Raw genomic sequence first — 22,141 nt, forward strand, 5'->3', positions numbered from 1 at the left:
AAAAGAGTCTAGGAGCTCTTTGATTGATTATTAATCCGTAAGTCATTAATTAATTGTTTTGAAGAAATTTGAAAATGTTGGATATAGGCCAGTCGTACGTCGGCCACTGATTTTCATACGACGGTAGTTATGCTACATACATAGTTGTTCCGATCACGCGAATACATTGTGTGAATTTGTTTGTTCTTTTTTCTTCTTTTTTTTTTTACGTACACGCAGAAATCATGTTTTCACCATAAACTAGCACCATTGGAATAATAATAATTCGCGATTAATGGAACGACGAATAAAATCTTTTTTTCCACGAATTGAAATAGATCTCATTATATCAGTAAAAGTCGCTAAATCGTAACGAACGAGATATCTTTGATCGTTAGTTTCGCAGTCGTTATAACGAACGTACAAACGAACGAACGGATAAACGAACACTAGGAAGTAACGATCAATTATGCGAGTGGATGTCGATGAAAAGCCAAGAAGTTGTTAGACGCGCGGTCTGATATAAAAAGTGTCCCCCAACGGTGCCATCAAAAGATTCATTTTTCTTTTTCTCACGATTCATTACTTTGATTCCGATCACCTCTGATCTCTCGTTTACTCACTTCATAGAATAATTTTCTATCTTTCGCAATTGTTAACGTGACATAAACCTTTTTTTCGTTCGTTACTCTTAGGCTACTTTTAGGCTTTTATCGATAACTTTTGCACGCAAAGGAAAAAGGAAATGAAACAAATAAAAGGAAAGGATACTTCTTGTAGAAAAGGTAGAATGAGGAATGAGAGACGTCGGATTATTATATAGACGATCGTCAGCAAACGCGGTAACGATTAATCGTCCCTTTTGCTTTGGAACGCTTGACAGCCGACAAAGAGAATACTTTAATCAGCGATCAATCGCAACTTGGAACAACTGAGAAATTCTTAATTGAAGGCTATCGACAAGAAGCGAACGACGTCAGGATAGGTATGCGTGTCTCGACGTTTTCGTTTCAAAGAAACGCGATCGGTAGAACGTGTTCTTCGATGCTAATCAATCGGAAAGGAGCTTTCAGAAACTCTAAACGGAATAAATAAGGATAAGGAACGAAGAAAATTCTAAGGTTTTCTTTTTCTTTCTTTTTTCTCTTTTCTTTTTCTTTTTCTTCGTTTTTCTCGATTTAATTAAACGTAGGAATGGATTATATTAGGAAACCAGTTATGAGCTTGCTAGCTATCCATCTCCTTCGAGATTCAAATTAATCGATTTGCGTATTTTCGAATCATTTTGATCTACGACGAAGAAGACGTTGTTGTTATCGACGAATTATCATCGACATTGCTTTTGATCTGCTTTCCCGTGATCCAAATTTGCTCCCATTGATCTCTTCGATGATCTCTTAGCGACGACGTTACCAGCAGGACTTTTCGTAGTCGTTGTAGGACTCGAAGAAACCTTCGATGACCTTCGAACAGCCGATGCTGCCTTCTCTCGATGATGCGACGATTCGCTTATTTTGTCCAGCTCTGCCATAGCTTCTTGTATCGCATTTTCCAATTGCATATTCAATTTACGACTTCTAAAAAACACAATGGTCAAGCATAAAATCGTAAAGTTAATCAATTAATAAGCCTTGGAATGCCGCTTCGCCCGGCACGATTTAAGAAAATAAAGAATATATATATAAATATATATGTATATATATATTCATAATAATAATAATATGGATCCGTGTATATCAAGCAAAAGCGAAACGAAAATTTAAACGTGCTACAAAAAGAGACTAAAAACATTCGCCGTTAAGGAAAAGATATATAGGTATAATAATAGTCAAATAGTAACACATATATCATTTCGTTTCTTATAGTTTTCCAAATAATTTATCGTTCAGACGTTAATTATTTTTTCTTCGATGATTTCGTTCGTTGCGCTTACGATAATTAAAACTGCAAATAACACGTAAGAAATTAATTTAATTCACATTAATATAATTGGCTGTTGATTTGCTAATGAATATTGCTGTATGCTTAAGACCATTTTCCGTGATCATTTTTATTATAATATGATATAATATTTATGAATTAATATTTAATATATCAAATTTATCTTTCTTTTCGCATAGAAAGAATAGAAAGAATTTTTGTAAGTAGTACAAGTCTATAGAAGGTCAGCCACGTACAGCACTTTATTTATATTCAGACGGAATTTTTGTATTCAAGACGAAAGTTTCTTTGGAAAACAATTGTACGTTAAAATAGTTCTTATTTGTAGAAAAAAGATTTTTGTAAAAAAGACTCTTCTCTCTCTCTCTCAGCTGAGAGAGATTTGAAAGAGGGCGAGAATTAAACTCACTTCCGAAACTTTTTTCGGGCACGATGATGTGCTTCGAGGCCTTCGGAGAGCGACTTGAGGGCCTTGACATCGACCTGGGTGAGAGTGCCCCCTCCCCCGTACCAACGGACCCCAACTGTCATCGTGCCCGGTGGACCCAAGGACTCGACTTTACCCGGCCAAGCGGGACTCCCCCTTGCTGCACCCCACACGAGTTCACCCACTTCCAGTTTCCAATGCTTTTTCTCCTCCACCTTTGTCTCGGCTACTGAGGATTCCAAACAACGATCCTTTGTTTTCTTTTTCTTATTTTCTTATCTATTTTGTTGTTGTTCTTGTTGTTATTTTTTTTTTTACTATTGTTTGTTTCTTTTAAACGGGGCTCGTGGCTCGTTTTATATTTTACATGGTGCGAGAGGAATCAAATATTATCGAGAAAAGAAATTGTCTAAAAAAAATGGAATTGTGCACGGTATTGAAATTCAGACACGTGTTGCAAGCTCGTAAGTATTTCTGAAATAATCGCTCTTTGCACATCGATCATTTGAAATTAATATTAATATAAGTATTATTATATACAAAGTTTGTGAAAAAATATTATAAAAATTAATAGATATTATTTATTTAGAGAAAAATATAATTTTAGTTTGATATTAAGAACATATGGTTTTGTTTTTTCTTTTTTATACTCGAGTGCAAAGAAGAGAAAACCTGACATTTTGAAATTATAGTAAAAATATATTGTAAGTCGATTAGAGAGAGTGTTCATCATAATAAATTATATTCTTTAGTGAATAATAATGATTACGTTATTTTGTAGACGTATTTTAAATAAATATCAAACGAGTTTACACAGATCTTCGGTATTTGATTGTTAATTGTTGTTTCAGATGTGCAACGCAAAACAATGAAACGCTTAATTATGATTGCTGTGCGTGTCATAGAAAAATTAGTTCCGTAGTTGGTGTTGCTTTGGTGAATTGTTAGAATTTAACAACTACGTCTTTTACATCGAGCCGTACATTTGTCCATCCTCCGAAATGTGCTTCTTGCTTCGCGCGAGTGCTCGTTAAAAATAATTAGTTGCATCATTCATCGATGATAAGGCGAAATTAGAAGTGGGATAAAATATATCGAGTTGTTCGTGTGAGAGCACATGCAAGTGATTTTTTTTATTTGTATCGTATGTGTCATGATTTCCAAATTTTCATTTAAATTACTTCAAAGGTAATATAAATATAATTTTTAACTTATAAATTAGAATTTTATAAAAGTGAATGAGATCAAGATTTCAGAAATATGACTCGATAAATTCAAATCTTACCATTTCCATTATAATTTCTTATACATATGAAATCTAATAATATTTCTAAAATTCTATAGAACTTTTTGAAAGCTAAATTTGTTATAGAATTTGTCAATATTTTCACCCACGACGTATTTGCGCGCATGCCATAGCAATTATGTACAAAAATTATGTGAGGATGAATAATACATGTATATATATATACAGGTAACGCCGTAAATCGATGAGCCACACCCCTTACTAAGTGAACTTATATGATTGAAGCTCCCTGGCCACACAATTCGATGTGATATTAACAAACCTGACAGCCAATTAGTAAACGCAACGAAACTTTGATATATATTATTTACAAGTAACGAATATTTTTAAATATTGTTATTTAACGTATTTAACACATTTAATACGCGAACAATAAAATGAAATTCGTTTAGTACTGACGTCACTTACCTGTTCCATAAACATTCGTGCGAATGTAATTAATGATAAAGCAGCTTTATGACGAAATGTTATTTGTTTTTGCTCTTTCTCCCTCTCTTTCTCTCTCTCTCTTTCTCTCTCTCTCTGTCTCTCTCTCTGTCTCTCTCTCACTCTCATTTCTCTATTTACACACGCGATATCTTATTACGTGCGTAAGTAAATAAATAAATAAGTAAATTAATAAATAAATAAATAAATATATTTATGGGCTTTTACCGTAGGATAAAAGAAAGATAAATGACCGTTAAAAGTTATAATCGTGAATAAAATGAAGAATTTTCCAACACCTTCAAGCGATTACAAAAGCAATTTACCATGCAACCAGTAAGCACCACATGAATTCACGCGTTATGCTAAGCATGCACAAGCAAAGAAAGACCGTAGTTCGTGCAAATATCAATGCAAATGTGAGTATAAAGAACGTTTCTTATAGTACACATCGCGTGCCATTTCATAATTAAATATATATTTAAATAAAAGAGATACATGACCGATAATAACGTTCCCCTCGTACCAAATTTTTCCTACTTAGTTTTTTGTTTAATTATTATTTTTCTAATGTGTATTCAACTTTTACAATTATCACGTTCGCGTGCTTCTTTCGTTTTTTTTTTTGAAAAAATGACTAATTTTATATAAAAAAAAAAAGAACAATTTAAGAGCTCGTAGAAAATATTCTAATAAATTTACGAGTATTAAGAAATATTCAAGATCTACAAAAAATTGACATTGCCTTTTTTGCACACGTTTTTTCTATTTTCTTTTTCAAGAAGTATTCTCGCACATAAAGAAATTAAAAAGAAAACAATTATTCAAATACACGTGTCCTTTTTCAAGAATTTAATTAATTTTCAATCTCTACAAATATTTCAACAATTTATGCAAGAATACTTCTTATTTTTTTAATTTTATTTTATTTATCGAAAGAAAATTAATAACTAGCTATTGATGTTTAATTAAAATCTAAGTGTGTACCGTACAAAATACTGACCATCTTGGTCTTCATGCAGGGTGGAATGCATCGAATGGATGGACTCCAACTTTCGCTTGATTCCTCGGCCGAGGGCATGTTCCCTGCCCTCGCACCTCACCGTGCTCACCACACCTTCCGCTTGCTTCAACGTCTCTGACGTATAGATCTGTCAAATACAACTCGATCAACTCAGGCACAAGCTTACCAACCGCATGCTAATATCATATCAATAATAACACTTCCAACTATTATACGCATTAAACCATGTGTTGTTTTTTTTTTATTCTCAGCAATAGCGTCATCATTCTTTCGAATCGTCCGAGCATTTAGGAGAAAGCACACGAGAATGATTTGATCTACCGGATATAGTTTTTTTTTCTCCATAATTTTGGTTTTTTATTGTTAAAATTGATTATATATTTTACTCGGAAGCTGTTTGAAAAATGAAGAAAGACATAGGCAACGTAGAATCTTTTTTAGATAACAGTCACAGACTTCTAGCACCGCGTTTACGATAATAACACGAGAAAGGTAGCACGTTCGATTGTCATTCTTCGATTTGGCATGCAAACAAGAGCAATATACGAGATAAACAAACTCAAACTTTTTTACGCATGCTCATTTTTTTGTCAAAAGGTATGTTTGTGTGTATATATGTGTATATATACACACATATATATATATATTTATATGATTCGATTATCAGAAGGATATTGTTTAGCAAAAGATTTATTTTTTCTCATTATAAAGAATCATGATCTTTTCGAATAATCCGCTTAGCACACGGTTAATAATACGCTTACATTATTGCAATGTATTTACGTTTTAAATAATAACGCTATAGATGATCGAGCATTTATACGCTCCGCGTCTCGAGACGCGTATAAAAAGTAAAATTAACATTAGATACAAACTAATTACAAACTTAATGTTAAAAATTTATGATGGGGTTCGCAATGAATGTGTTTCGCCATTAATCATCCGCAGCAGCCACTGTGGAACCTAATTTTCTTAATATACAAATATATAAAAAGTTAATTGATCGACCGTAGGAAAGAAAGATGCTATTCCTCCAGCGAGGAATCACTCTCCTCCCCATCGTCACCCTCTTGGGCATATGCAAGTTGACTGTAAACGTAAGGATTTAAATACGCCTGTTTGTTGGGTGAATAATTAACGACAGCAATGCCACTAGGGTCAGACCTATAATTATATAAATGAGGATAAAGACCTGGTTGGGCGATACCGACGCCAATAAATTTTTGACAGGCAACATTAGGTTGACAATAGGGAATATTTTCTCGTTCCAAAGTTTTATCTTCGGAATTTTGATCGCTATCTTCCTCGACGATATTATGGTGAAGATCAACATCGCAAGACTTGGGATCAAATTTATTCGCGTGAGGTAGCATCGTATAATGAGCATGATCTGGCACTAAGGCTTGCTGCCGATACACGTTCGTATTAGGCACATAATGATGACTATGATAGAGGATCGGTTGATAATGCGCTTGTCCTACAACAGGCAACGGATTATTGACATCGATCTCTTGATGAGAGATATCCGTTATATCTTTAGGGACGCTCAGCTGATCCTCCACTGGAGAGTGGTCCATTGTGTCTGAATAAATGGAATGATTTGGTGATGATGTGTCCATATGCTCCTGTGAGTCAGCGTATGTGTTTTCTGCGTGTGTTGTATCGGCTGGCTGATGCATGTCTATTAGAGCTAGATGACGGTTACCCTGTTCTACATGGGTACCAACCTGGATCCCAGTAGTCACCGTCGATTCCACGTAAGTCTTCCCGTGTAGATTGGGTTGACTTAATGTGATCTCTTTCGTGGTAACACCCTGAATCCTCCAATCTTCTGACGCCATCGTGATGTCACCAGAATCTGGTTCGCTGCTTGATACGCAATGAACCATGGGCTAAAAACATTAATAAAATATTCTAATTCACGCTAGCTTCAAGTCAAAATCCTTTAACATTAAGACAGAAAATAAATATACGATTATAAAAATAATAATTATTACTACAGAGTATTATGCATATTGCTTCCTATATTACCGTAGATGAAGAATGCTGCCTAGCACTGATTGGTGGTGCGGGGGAAGCTGCTCCATGCGTAGTCGTGTCGACAGCCGGGCTATTTGACCGCTGACTATTTCCTGGACTGTGCGTAGTCGTATCTGGCGGAGAACCCTGTCTCATTATCGCCGACTGTACTATGTTTGCCTGATTACCAGCTGTTTGAGTAGATACGGAATGCCTTGCCATCAGCGGATTGTGTTGATCGATTTGCTGTCCCGTTTTTTCGACAACGGAAGTGCTGCTACTAGCCAGAACGTATTGTTGCTGTTCCATGCTTTGATCAGAGGTAGGAGAGTTAATGCTATTTTTTGGAGAAGATGGCGGTTTTCCTGAGATCATGCCCGAACTAAGAATATATGGCTGGTTGTGATCTAGATTTAAAGCCGGATCAACGGCCCCTGCACTATTCGAAGGCGCTGCCTGAAAATTTGGTATCTGATTATTCGATACCATAGTGGTTTGTTGTTGAACGATCGTTGTATTTTGCTGAACAAAAGTTGTGTTCTGTTGATTCGGTGCAGATGAGACGGCAATATTCTGAGCGGTCGCACATGGTACCATCAACGTTTGGCCGTTCATTTGTATAAATTCCTGTTGGCCCTGCATATTGGGTGGCCTAACCTGAGACGTATTAAATGTCACCTGTTGATTGGGACTAACATTGGCCACTATTGGACTCAATTGATTCCCAAAAGATGTCGTTCCATTCACTAGAAATTGACCACTATTTGGAGACAGGAACTGTGCACCAGGACTGTGCTGTTGAATGATCTTGCTGCCAGTTGCTTGCGGTGCTCTGATCACCATCCCAGCCGGTCCAGCTGCCAAAATACTTTGACTCGGACTAAATATTCCGCTGTGATTTTGTACCGGCGTAAGGACATTCTGACCATTTACATTTTGTATTTGTAGCTGCATTCCAATGTTTCCAGTATCTTGCAATAAAGTTGCAGTACCGTCGGCAGACATGACCATACTTCCTATTCCAGGCACGATAAATTGTTGAATGGTAGGGAAATTCTGTACCATTCCAGCTGCTCCATTTAACAAATTAACCGGTTGTAAAAGATTTATTTGTTGAGCAGGTTGAGGATTCGTTATAATTTGTTGAGTGTTAAATTGCGCGGACGTTGCACCAGTTTGACCATTCATGACCAATTGAGCAGGTGCACCGCCTTTGCCAGGAACAATTGTTAGGGCCTGTAACATCGGCCCGCCTATGCTGTGTGCTTGGAAATTTTGCTGTGCAAAATTTGATTGCGATTGCATTAGCATACCCGCATTTTGTTGAGACGAAGCAATGTGAAGCATCGACGCTACGGTTTGAGGATTGGTCTTTCGTTTTTTGTACGCTTTCTTTTTACTCAGCGCGGATTCGGGAGAAAGTAGAGCCGGTTGGCGATTCACGATACCCTGATTTGTACTCACGTTTCTCGTCACATCTTGATTCGCGTCTAAGATAGACTGAGCATTTTGTATTACGTTCCCGGTAGCAACCGTGAGATGAGGTATTTGTACATTTTGTCCAATACTGTCCATCGTCATAACACCGGGTTGAATAAGCACAGGCGTTTGTATAGCATTAACCAAAACCGTTGGTTGTCCTATCACTTGCTGAGCTACACCAACTGCTGGTATAACTTGACTAACTGCTCCGGTTACACTAGTGACCATCGGCGAAACGGATAACGGTGGCATTGAATTCGCATTAGAGATGATTTTTGGAGGTGGTGGTGCCATCACACCATTAATAGCAGACCCGGTGCTTGCCATTATGAGTTGTCCACCACTGGACACTAAGATATGCCCAGGTGGCAAAGTAGATCCGGTTGGATGTTTTAATATACCACCAGAAGTAAGGACATTGTGAACTTGAACGTTTGATTGCGGATGCTGCTGTTGCTGAGCATGCTGTTGCTGTTGTTGCTGCTGCTGTTGTTGCTGTTGTTGTTGTTGTTGCTGCTGTTGATGCTGTTGTTGCTGTTGTTGCTGTTGATGCTGGTGTTGTTGTTGCTGATGTTGCTGTTGTTGAGTCTGCGGCATTGGTGAATTAGTTGTCGCTTGAGGTACCTGAATACTACTTACTACGCTTTGAACCATCTCCAATGGTGACTTCGATACTGTGATCGTCGACGATTGACTAGGTGTAAGGGGAATCGAATGTGGATGATGCGCCGTCGTTGACGTCGCTGTTACATTCACGAGAGCAGGCGGTGCCGTTGTTGGCTGCTGAGGTTTATTGGAAAGAATGTTTAAAATAGCGGGGTTGGGCATCCCCAAGGGCGTATTTATAGATACGGTCGCCGTATTCGCTCTTCCAGCAAGCACAGAGGTAATTGTATTACTACTAACCGTGTGTCCGCTTGCCATAGTCGTTATCACGGACGACGTACTGGTAAAAGAATTTAATGGTATCCTTGAAACTGTATTCACTGTATGTGGATGTGGTTGATAACCATCTAACGATAGCTGTCTCGTACTAACAGTCTGTCTCTTTGGTAGCTGAGACGTTATATTGTCCATAGGCGTAGAATACGTTTGGGAAGGGGATGTACTTGGTGAAATAATGCTGGGATTATTTACAGCTGAACATGACATTTCCAAGTGCTGTTCCAAACTGTTATTAGACGATGATTGTGAAGGTTGTGGTGCCTGAGGAGTTAACGGTTGAGTTGCAAACTGATTTGATGAAGATGGATGAGAGTGTGGCGTTAAAGGTTGAGATGGTATTTGACCAGACGACGATGCGAGAGAATGGGGTGTCGGTGGTTGCGAATAGCTATGCGGAGTCGATGGTTGGGATGAAGTTAAACTTTGAGGTGTTGCTGGTTGAGATATTCCAGGTGTCGAGGAAGCTGGGACATCCGAATTGGCCGGACTATTTGTACCGATCGGTGAACCGTGACTAGTACTAACAGTGCCTCCTTGAATAGGTCTCGAATCAATTTGTTGTTGACTCCCTTGATATTTTTCACCAAACGTCGACGATGTAACAGGATCCTCGCGTTGATCAGAATGCAATACGTATTGTCGATGTAATTGCTGTTTGTTGTATTGATCTTGAACGAAGGATTGATTGTCACCACTGCTAACGCATCCATGGCAAGGGCTACCATCGGAATCAATGGCACCGTTACTAGACGTCGGCGTCATACTGCTATGGACCACTACTGGTGAAGTGGCATGATTTTTCACAGAATTGAATGTTGTACTTGAAGGACTGGCAGCAGAAGAAGGCTTTGGTTGTGCAAGATAGGGATTACTCGCTGTATGAGTACTATGATTCGTTTGTTGTACTTTCGGGTTGTTCAATATGGCCACTTGAGTGTTATTAACGCCAGTTTGTCGCGATATCGTACTATTTAATAGAGCAGTTTGCTGTGCTAAATAACCACTAGGATCCTCTAAAAATGAGGGGCCACTGCTATTGACTGTGGAACCAATTTGATCGCTATTTTGTTGCACTTTGTCATTAAATTCATCAATTGGACTTGGTATTGGTTGATCGAGACCATTATTGCTCCTTATATCTGATGTACCATGCTGACGTTGTTTTTTCATCATACTCTTAGTTGACTTGGCTTTTTTCCTCGCTACTTCGTCTGTCCAGGTTGACGTCTGTGGAATGTGATGATGGAGAGGAGGAACACGATCGAAAGAGTTACAGGTGATATTCTGGACAGTAGCTAATGATGACTGATTGGTCGTGACAACCGTACGATTTTGCTGCCACGGCGGTGCTCTCGTGTTAAAATGTATAGTTCCTGCTTGTCCGCTAGTTGGTCCCATACCCGATTGTACTTCTGTAGCATGGTTAATAGTTGGACTTCTTCCCGCGTGGCTGACTAAAGTGTATTGTTGCTGATGACCAAATTTGGCTTCCACAGTTGATATCTTCTGAGAATCAAAGTTTCTCGCTGGATACTGAACTTGACCTTGCGTATACATTCGTTGTGCATTCTCGTGAGGATTATTTGACAGATTTCCATTCTCTACAATTTGATGGCGCTGCAAATTATGATTATGCATCAACAGCTGTTGTTGTTGCTGCTGCTGTTGCTGTTGTTGTTGTTGTTGTTGTTGCTGTTGTTGTTGTTGTTGCTGCTGCTGCTGCTGTTGCATTTGCTTCGCACTTAAATCATCTTCCGTTACTGATTGAGTTCGACTATGTCGATTTTGCATATCAGAAGAATTGATTCCACTCATAACGGACCCGCCGTTAGATTGCTGTATAATATCCATCGTATGATGAGATAATTGTTGATTAGAATACTGAGCTTGCACGCACATTTGTGACAACTGTTGTTGATGTTGCTGCTGTTGCTGCAGTTGTATTTGCATTTGAAATGGATCAATAGTTTGAGTCTGCATACCATGCTGATCTTGTTGCTGCTGTTGCTGCTGCTGTTGTATTTGATGTTGATGAAGCTGATGCAATTGCGAATGAAGAACAGGCTGCGACATTTGCGAAGATTGTAAATGATGTACATAACCTTCTTGAGGAATTTGAGAATTATAATTTCCTGTTTGTTGTTGATCCATTTCCGATGCTAAGTGCTGTTGTTGTGGCGGTTGCATATTATGTTTCTGAATTTGTTGTATGTGAAGCTGTTGCTGTTGGTTCAAATGCTGTTGTTGCTGCTGCATAACGTGCAAGGATTGTTGATTCAACTGATTTAAATAATGAGGAACTTGCTGTTGCGATAATTGATTTACTATAGCATTTGGATGTGGTTGCTGTTGTTGCTGCTCTTGATGTTGTAACAACGGCATGTGTTGCATCTGTTGGTGATGAGGTAAAAGTTGTTGAGGCTGCTGTTGCTGTTGATGCTGCGATAAATGCTGCTGCATCATTTGTTGTTGCTGTTGCTGTTGTTGTTGCTGCTGCTGTTGTTGTTGTTGCTGCTGTTGCTGTTGCTGCTGTTGCTGCAGTAATAATTGTTGGTGCTGTTGCTGCAAAAGCTGCTGCTGTTGTTGAGTCATATTGTTGAAATTAGTACTTTGTTGATTCATAATCAACGGATTTCCCATAAGCATCCCAGGCATATTGTGCTGATTTAACCGCTGTTGAGTGTTTCGAGCTGAACTATTCACGTCGTGATTTTGAGAGGGTGAATTTAACGATTGATGGCAGATTTGTTGATTGCTTTGTTGGATCTGCAAATTAGGGATCGCTATTGGCCACACCTACAAAGAAAAGAGAATTTGTAATAAGCAATTATTATCGTCAGAATAATCAAAGAAGAATTATGAATAATATTTACCTGCGATCCATTAGGCACCGATGAACCTTGAACTCCTGACGTAGAAACAGCAGCGATGGCTCTTTCCCGTTGTGCCAGAAGTTGCGATACAGAAACTCCAGAATACAAGCCCCCTATACCCCCCAGTTTTCTCTTCTTTTTCTTGCTGAGACCATCTGCGCATACAAATGAGTAACAATGTTATTACAAATATATAATTATGTACATATATAAAATGCATTTATGTAAGCAAAATACAAGTCAATTATAAATTATCAGTTCAAACAGAAAACATTTTCATAGAATAAAAACTTATTAAAACAAAGAACGGAACTATACAATATCTCTGAAAGTTTGTTAAAAACTTTTTTATTATTTGAGACAAATAATGCGAGAGATAAAATGGGGTCGCTTAAAAAATGTTCGAATAAGCATTTGTAAGCATTAGCGAGAGCATCTATGCCGGAAGTTATCGACCCAGTGTACACAGGTACCGGTAAAGTGCTATAACAGTCGACACTTCGAAATTGCTGTGATTTACGAGGGCTAGAATGAAGGGCGAACGAGAAGAGAGAAAAGGTGGCTTTCAACGGGGGGTCTTTTATCTGTAAAGCTACAACGGATAATTATTCTCCAGCGTGAACACCAATGGAATGGGGTTGAAGAGATAACTCGAACCGAAGGAAACGAAGGAGAAGAAAGAGGACGAACGAGAGGTGGTAGGGGGTGCGGCTAGTAATGAATCTCTACTCCGCAGTAAGGCACCTCCTCATTCTCTCTCCTTCACCCCTTCTCCCTCCCTATCTCGCTCTATCTCTATCTCTGTTAGTGGCGGCGGTTTAACCCGATTTTCAAGGGGACGAAGATTTGCGTAAAATCTTCCAAGCATTTTGTGGCTTCCGAGGGAGTTTCACATCAACGCGCCAATCATTCCCTTCCGCCCCTACTTTCAAGGAGGCTGTAGTCAACAATATAAGCTGTAAATCTTCTTAATGATTAGGACTACGTAATAATACTAGTCGCGATAACACGTAGTATTGAAAGATAACAAAGAAAAAAAATTAGAAAATATTCGAGCATAAAGTAATACGATTGGTATTAATAGTTTACGACGGTAACACTTTAAACTCTAAATGCACTCTGTTGATTCTCGAATGTGATCTCGTCGAAAGATATCGAGTAAAACTATAGGATATATAAACACATCGTTGGTATTCCACTAACTCGATTGACGGTGCACACGAAGCGATACCAAAGCGATACCAAAGCGATCAAAAGGAACGTGAGTTAACTTGTGACTAGTATGGGAAGGTAAACTCACAGCATGAAAAGTAAGTGGATCGTCGTTTTCCCGACGATAACGTAGAGAAAGTCTTCGACTTTCGAGACAGCCGAGAAGCGAGTTGCCGGCGATCATTGGAGATTAGCCCGGATCAGACGTTTCGTGGTCGAGGCGTCGTTGCAGACTGAATACTTGTGATTTGAAGTGCGCTTGCGCGACAATGAGGGGCTACACAGAACGTCGAGGAGGAGAAAGAGATTGCAAGGGATTGCACGTTAGTCCGGGCAGGCGCAAGAATCACGAGCGGACAGTCGCGAGACCGCGAACTACCACCACCGTCTCTTCTCCTTTCTCATCTACTCTCAAGCTCGTCTCGCGTTTCACGTTGATGTGTGCTTCGCGCTTGTATGCGTGAACTCGCTCGCTCGCTCCCTTACTCCCATCTCCTCCTCTCCCCATCTCTTGGTACGAAATTAACCCTTATCAAGTCTGTGTCTACCAGCAACGACGAAGATAGGGATGCCTGCTTTCCCCACCTTGAGAGTCGTCCGGGCTTCTCCACCACCACCAACACCGCTACCACCATTGCCAGAAGCAGCAGGAGCAGCAGCAGCAGCCGTACCACCACAACCAGCAACATCAGCTCTATCGCCATCTCCTCCAATGTGACTACTACTACTGCTACTACTATTACTACTACCATCACCACCACCACCACCATGCATTGCTTGTCGTTGGTAGCGAATAGAGAGCGGATTCTTTCCTCCTCCCGGGACTTATTGATCGGCCGCACGATAAGAAGACACGAACGGCCGATTGGTCCCTTTTCCGGACATCTCGCAGGGTGCGCATTTCCTTCTTCCATCACAGTTCCGCGCTATCCACGACATGTTATCAAGAGCAAAAGCGATAAGCGTCATAGGAGCAGATCAAAAGGATCCTTTCAATTTCCTTTTGATAGACAGAATGGAAAACGGTCGTTCGCCAGATACCAATATATATACTTATATACTTGTACATATATATATATATATATATATATATATATATATATATATAAAGGAAGATACTCTGCTTTTGAATTTCAATCTTCGCATATTAGCGCTGTTAAATAACAAGTTCTATCAATTTACTGAATTCTTTTCCTTTCTTTTTTTTTCCTCAATCATTTTTCTCATTTCGAATAATCAAGAAAAAAAGGCTTAAAATTTTCATGTCGAGTTTATTAGTCGTCAAACGACGACAATTTTCGATGACAAATGACTTAATGCCATGTTGTTTATTAAAATCGTGAATGCATTAATCCTCTGTAGGGTTAAACCCCTGGAGAATATTTGATGCCAATAATAGATGGATACAAGAGTTCGGAAGGAGATGGAAAAGCGAGAACCGCAAAATACACGAAACGCACGAAGCACACGACGATGCGTCGTGAGATCGTTCGACGTTGGGACGTCGGAGTTTAACCAGCACGCATTACGCCGACGTGAGACAGGCATGATCGATCGCCGAAGAAGGGGAAAATTGTTTACGAGTGGAAATTGTTTAAGAGGGCATAAAATCGTGAACGGGCATGCGCGAGCACGCCACAAAATGGGGATGGACGATTCTGCTCGAGTGTATAATGCATTTCCACCAACCTACCCCCTACCCCTACCAACCCATGCCATCCTCCTCCTCCTCCTCCTCCTCCTACTCCCCTTCCCCCTGTCGTCGTAACGGTTTCACAACGGAATTCAATTTATACCGCCCAGTATGCTGTAATATCCAACACACCTCGAACACGATAATACCCTACTACTCTTCCGTGATTCGTTTATTTGGACCTACTATTTTTCTGTCTACGATTTCTATATAGCACTTACGTATACCTAATACGATTTCAAACGGAATTTATGATATAAGGTATAAAATGTCACGAGCTAACCAATTCCCTCTTTTTCTTCTTATTTTTCTTCTTCTTCTTCTTCTTCTTCATTATCTTCTTCTTCTTTTACTCTTATACACATACGGTTAAAAAGCTATTTAAACGTTCTTGTCGGCCGCTTCGTAGACGCTTTTTAATTTCATTCTATTATCACTATTACTACCACAACTACTTTTTCAAAAGACGGGAATTAAAATAACCACTATTAAGAGTTAACGAGATAAGAGAGAAGAAAGATTAAACAAGCTATAAGAGAAATTTATTAAAATTTTTGTTCACAACTTTTCGTCTAAACCGAGTACTTTTTGTTTTTTATTAAATTATACAAATTATACCTTTTTTGTTTTTTTTTATTAAGGCTCGAATTTATACGTGGACATTTTTATGTCATATAAAAAAATAGTAAGGCAGAAAAAACAGAAAATAATAATAATAATAATAACAATAATAGACAAAAAGGCGTCATTTCTCGCAAACGTGAAAGAGGAAAAATGCACGTTGTAGGTGCACGCTTGAAGCGTGTAAAAGCAGAAAGAATAAGAGAGAAATCACAAGACCCTTTCATTTCCCGTTTCTTCTCGCCCTTGTACCGATCTTCAAAGGGCAGGAGTGTCATTGAAGGGGTGAAGACTACGATCTCTCTATCCGGTCCTCTCGACTACCTTGCATCACCGCTTCGCATCACTTTAGACGATCCTAAGCGCAGACATTTTCTCTTTTCTCTCTCTCTCTCTCTCTCTTTCTCTCTTTCTCTTATTTTTTCTATTTTATTTTATATTTCTAGCTTGCTCCAGAGAGCTCGCCATTGTTAAAATATATTCCTATAAATTTCTATAAATACTTATGATGGCGTACGACGAACGTTTTTAAATCATCGAACAAATATTATGTTAACACTAGATTTACGGATGTTTCGTTCATTATTTTTTAATGACTTAGAAACATTGTTTGAATGAAGGGTTGAGTAGAGGAGAGGAATTAATATTTACGTATATTTCATTACGCAACTAAAAACCAACATATGTTTTTAAAAAAGAATATTTAAGTTTTATATATATATAGTAATAAAATTGTTAATGAGTCAAATTGGCTCAGTCCGTAAATTCAGTGTTAAAATGAACAAAAAGGTGGAATTATTATTATCACAACGGAAAATAAAAATATTTTAGCGGAAATGTAAAATATCTTAGCGAATCAATCGTGTACAATCGGCGAATAAATCGAACCACACCCTCTTCTCCCCACCCCCACCCCTCCACCCACTTCACGATACTCGTCGCGTTTATTTTCGATAATGGCGTGATCGTTCCGTGGAAAATTTCAATTCACTCGCGTAACGACTTGTTGTCTCTGCGGGTCGACAAACACGTGACCGGACGGGTATTAAGCGACGATTAATTATTACCTCGCCATTAACGCGAGCGTGCTTTTCACTAATCACATTCTCGCCGTCCTTTTAATATCGAGCGAACGCGAAGAGAAAGACAGAAAAAGAGAGAAAGAGAAAGAGAGAAGGGGGGAGGGAGAAAGTGGGTGGAGAATCGTGAAACGTGAGTATGGGCGTTAGAATTTAATTTGAACGTACAATCATAATTTCAGTGATTTTGAAAGAAAGAGAGAGAGAGAGAGAGAAAGCAAGAAAAAAAAAGAGAGAGAGATGGAGAAAAAAAAAGAGAGAAACGAAAGAGCAGCTGTGGCAGTTACCACCGACGAGTCTTTGCACGACGAGCTAGACGTTTCGAGTAACAGCCGTTTAATTAACGAGATGAGAGGAGGAGAAAAGAAACAGAAAAAAAAATAAGAAGGAAAGAGTAGAGTAAGAGAGAAGAAGAGAGAAAAAAACAGGCGCGGTCGTCCGACAGTTACGGGATTTGGTAATGAAAATCCCGTGGAGAATTCGCTGCCGGTGGTAATACATCATTCCTCCCCCACCTCCACCACCACCACCCTCGACTTTTACTCCTACCACGTATCTCACACAGTATTCGAAGGTTTAATGTCATCGCGCGAAAAGAGGGTACGGTCTGGTTCTCCGCTAATGCCGCAATTTCGCTCTCTCTCTCTTTCTCTTATTTTTTTTTGTTCTCTTATTTTCTCTTCTATCTTTATCTTTCTTTATCTTTCGTTCCCTCTCCTTTCTCTCTCCACCATTTCTTTCGTTTCCTTACAAGGCGACGACTTTTTTCCTAATGATCGTTCCCGACCGTCGAAAGGAGAAAAACTTTTGGTCTTCCTCCAATAAGAGTTGGCACGTGTTCCCGATGTTCACTGGAGGATACGATGAGAAAGAAGAGAGAGAGAGGAAGAGAGGGAGAGAAAGGTCGAATAAACGCGGGATAGTCTTTTTCGTGGCGACGACTCAGCTTACCGTCGAAAAACTTTGTTAATACGCGAAGAACGACCAATCGATCGAAGAAAACTTTCTTTTACCTTATTTCCGAATCACACGTTATATGTGTTCCTAACTAAAGCATAAAAAGTTCAACCTGATGGATTACCAATTCCTTACTAAAGACTAAAGTATTTATGGATACTCGTTACTCCTGATTTACCAACTTTATATTGAAAATGTTTGCTGATCGATAATATGAATTTCTTATAAACTTTTATACTTCGTTTACGAAAACAACAAAAAATTAAATAATTCATTTCTTTCCTAATTGCTTTTAAAACTACACCTACCGATAGCTTGTGTACATTTAATTATACTATAACCGGTTTAAAAAAAAACTATATTTTTTTTTTTAATTGATAAACCACAAGCCGATATAATACTAATTTAAATAATAAACGTAATAATTCTTAGATAATAATAAAACTACAATTATAATTATTAATTTTAAGTCGAATGAAAAAAGAAAAAGAAAAAGAAAAGGAAAAAAGAACATCGAATGCAAAATATTAATTGAAAATTTTAAAACTGGTCATACTGGATCGGTGTTCATGATACGTATAATGTTTATTAAGAAATAAAATATCATCCGATAATTTCTTTACAATGTTCCGATATTAATCGAACTAGAAAATTGATTAAAGTAAACGATATACTTAGAAGCATTTATTTAGTGTTACCTAATTAATGTTGCAGTTCTTTTGAAAAAAAAAAAAGAAAAAGAAGACAACCAAAAGAAAAAAAAAGAAAAGGAAAACGGATAATCGTGGTAGTATCAGAACGTACCTTTTCTGGTTTTATCCGGCGAGGTGGGCGAGTCGGCGTGAATCGGTGCCGTTGCTGTCGGTGTTGCCGTCGACGGCGTTGGTCCAGAAGATAAAGTCGAAGAGGAGACCGGCAAGGTACAGGAGGCGGCAACAGGACTGGCTGCTGCGCTCGGTAGCAGGAGTTTCCTCTTATGGTTGCAGAGCTTGGTCATTTCTCGCGTCTTGCCCTGATCCGGGCTCCAAGGTCGCGTTGCAATCTGTAAAAAGAAAAGAATAAAAAGAAAAAACAAGAAGATACGACATTACTCACATATTATTTTTCTCTTTTTATCTTTTTTTCTCTATCTTCATCTTTATCTTTATCTTTATTTTTATCTTTATCTTTATCTGTATCCTTATCCTTATCTTTCCCTTTGGACTCGGTTAACTCTCTACTACTACTACCCATAACGTTCCCTCGTAGTAACATGTAACCCCATAAAGATCAAATCGAAATAAAAAAGCAACGGCTTCTGGCATTGATTCAAACGACCTTCGTAGCTGGATGCCGCGACGTGTTACAGAAACAACAAAACTCTTGAAGAAGGAAACGCGAGAAAGCTGTCGGAGATTGAAAAACGTATATTTATGAGCTATAACACGCACTCTCCCGCGAGCACTCACTGCTATAATTATGCTGACGAGATAGAATGCCTCCGTTCCCTTAACACTCGTTTGCTTCAGAATGAAGACTGAAATTTATTAGTTTCTTCGAAAAATAAATAATACTTCTTCTTTTTTTTTTCTCTTTCTCTCTCTCTCTTTCGCTAGTTGTTATTTATTAATATACTTGAAATTTTATATTTCTACGATGTTAAATAAAATCAGAGATATAATATCGAACGTTAAATTTCTATTCAACAATTGACATTGATTAATTTGGATAATTTATAATTTATTTTTTATAAAAAAACGCTATTCTATTTTATTTAATATATTTTATAGGAAAAAAAAAGAATACGTGGTTTGCACTTCCCTGCTCGTAATCATGAAAAGAGATACGATTTATTTATTTACCCGAGCTCGGCGAGCTCGTCGACGATGACGACCATAAAAAGAGGAAATCTCGAGCTAAGTATGTCGCTCGGAAGCAAGCTCTCGTCTTCTCTTGGGAGAAGAGAGAAACCACATCTCTCGTCGAGCGGTTACGTAAACGTCTCCAGAATCAGGGGCGTCTCCTGCTTTATATGTGTGAAAGCCGAGGTAATCTTTCCGTTCGTCGATTTCCAAGCGCGTTGCCATAATTGGCGAACGTTCGTGTGGAACGATCAAAAGATAAAATGAAACGTCGAATCTCATTTTCGAGAATAATGTTTGCCGATGTTAAGAAGAAAAAAAACTTACTGGCATTATTTCATTTATGATTGAATATATAAATATAAATTCCCTATATATAATATTCATATATAAACATTAAAAATTAAATCCATCAATAAGGATTTCAATAAATATTTGGTGAAATTAAAGAATATTAATATATTTCTCACAAAGTAACATAAAGAAAAGCGATAACATCCGAATAAAAACATATTAATTAAACAAAATTAATTAATATTTACATATACCTATGATAAAGTGCTGCTTTTAATTACTTTTCAATCTATAAACTTATAATTTAAACATAAAAGACTTAATGAAAAAAGAAAAAGATAAAAAAATAAACAAGCTCGGAGCAATTTTCTTTCGAGAATATTCGTAATTCTCGGGAGAATCAATAATCGGCGTGGGTGGCAACGTCGTTGATGATCGATGCAGAACGCTAGCATAGTTAAAACGTGTCCAAGTTGGAAGGCCGATGTCCGTAATGGCAACGCAAGCTCCTCCACCGTGTTACGTGTCAGTCTAAGAGACGTTTCTCGGCAATTTACGACTACGAACGCGGTATCATTACGACGCATCGTAAATAAGATAATACTGGTTGGCGTATAGACCTATGGAAGAGTAAGTACGTTCCTATATATACAATACCTATATACACGTATATATATATATATATATATATATACATATGTGTACGAAAATTGTACATAAATATTTCCATATGCATATATCCATGTAATGTATAGATATATGTATATGTAAGTTAAATCGTTTAAGGTATATAATTTTGGTTCGGTACGGTGTCGACGATTCGGGGAACGGCATTTACGTAGGCACTTATATCGTGAAATACATATATACCTGTAATAAGATTTAATCGACGATACGATTTAACCATCCTCCCATGCCACGAAAGATTTCATATCATTGTGCAAACTAAAGATTCCTATCTCATCTGATGATATTCAAATTTACATGAAAGTACTTTTAATACCGATAGTTTTATTCCATAGGAATACCTAATCGGTATTATAAAGTAAATAGAATATTATTTTTTACTATTTAATGAAATGAAATGTTACACGGTTAAAAGAGGTAAAAGGACATTTAAGAAAAGAATTTTATTTCTTTACGGTGAGTGTAGTAGCACGCACGTTATACTTTTACATCGAACGACTCGGTGCATCGAGGTTCACATTAACTAAGAACGACCTGAATACGATGTCGAGATTATACGATTGCGCGCTCGACGGCCTTGATGTTAAGTCCTCGAGTTGATGGTGTAATGACGTTTGCTGCCAGTTAACTCAATCAGAACGTGTTTCTCCGACCGGTTTATTATTCATTCTAGTCTGCCGACTCTTGTTGAAAGAAAGAATTATAATGCACTCGACGATGAATAAACCGATCGATAAATATTATGGAAGATATTTTTGAAGAAATATCGTTTCTTCGAAAGAAACGAAATGCATTTTTTAATAACTATGAAACATCCTAAAATTATTAGTTACGGTCTAATAATTTCGCTGAAATTCATGAAAATAATCGATTAATTATTATACCGTAACGCATTAGTCGTAATTACGTAACAATAGAAACATCAATTTTCATATTTTCGTATATCATTAACAAGCATTAAATATAAAATATCATATTTCATGAACGCTCGAGGAAATCCAGAAATGTATCACGCTAAATTCAACTTTCGTTCGTTCGGTCTTCGTTAAAAACGATATTTATTCTGACCTTTGTTATATATAATACATCTATTAAATCATGAATCTTCGAGTTGGTCCCGAGACCGTAATTTGGATCATGGCCAAGAAACTTTAAATTCCGATTTATTTTGTGAGCGACGAGATTAAGATTCTGGGACGTTATCGTTCAATTCTAGCAAATAAAAGAAAACTAACAATAAGTACTTTATCGAATGAGTAATATTAACAATGTAACCAATCGATAATAAAATATAATTTTCTCGTGCGATTATTTAGAAACGAAACAATATCCCAT

The 22,141-nt window shown here is 37.8% G+C and overlaps 1 protein-coding gene across 5 annotated transcripts in view; it reads right to left on the reverse strand.

Moving 5' to 3' along the window:
- Window positions 1-545: 545 nt before the first annotated feature.
- The window catches only part of LOC122522150, a 231,103-nt gene continuing 209,507 nt past the window's right edge, over window positions 546-22,141 (reverse strand). Inside the window, exons 3-10 of one of the 5 annotated variants that reach the window (XM_043642968.1) lie at window positions 18,789-19,026; window positions 12,423-12,577; window positions 9,511-12,345; window positions 7,135-9,387; window positions 6,831-6,995; window positions 5,083-5,230; window positions 2,330-2,576; window positions 546-1,556 (exon numbers count right to left, since the gene is read on the reverse strand). In XM_043642968.1, coding sequence (XP_043498903.1) covers window positions 1,307-1,556; window positions 2,330-2,576; window positions 5,083-5,230; window positions 6,831-6,995; window positions 7,135-9,387; window positions 9,511-12,345; window positions 12,423-12,577; window positions 18,789-19,026 — 6,291 coding nt within the window. In that variant the 3' untranslated portion in view covers window positions 546-1,306. Of the gene's footprint in view, window positions 1,557-2,329; window positions 2,577-5,082; window positions 5,231-6,830; window positions 6,996-7,134; window positions 12,346-12,422; window positions 12,578-18,788; window positions 19,027-22,141 lie in introns of all 5 variants that reach the window. The other 4 variants (XM_043642967.1, XM_043642966.1, XM_043642969.1 and 1 more) reach the window with 4 other exon arrangements.

Source organism: Polistes fuscatus, unplaced genomic scaffold (genome assembly GCF_010416935.1).
Source record: "Polistes fuscatus isolate 324 unplaced genomic scaffold, CU_Pfus_HIC Scaffold5, whole genome shotgun sequence".
In the NCBI taxonomy this organism is placed as follows: Eukaryota; Metazoa; Arthropoda; class Insecta; order Hymenoptera; family Vespidae; genus Polistes; species Polistes fuscatus.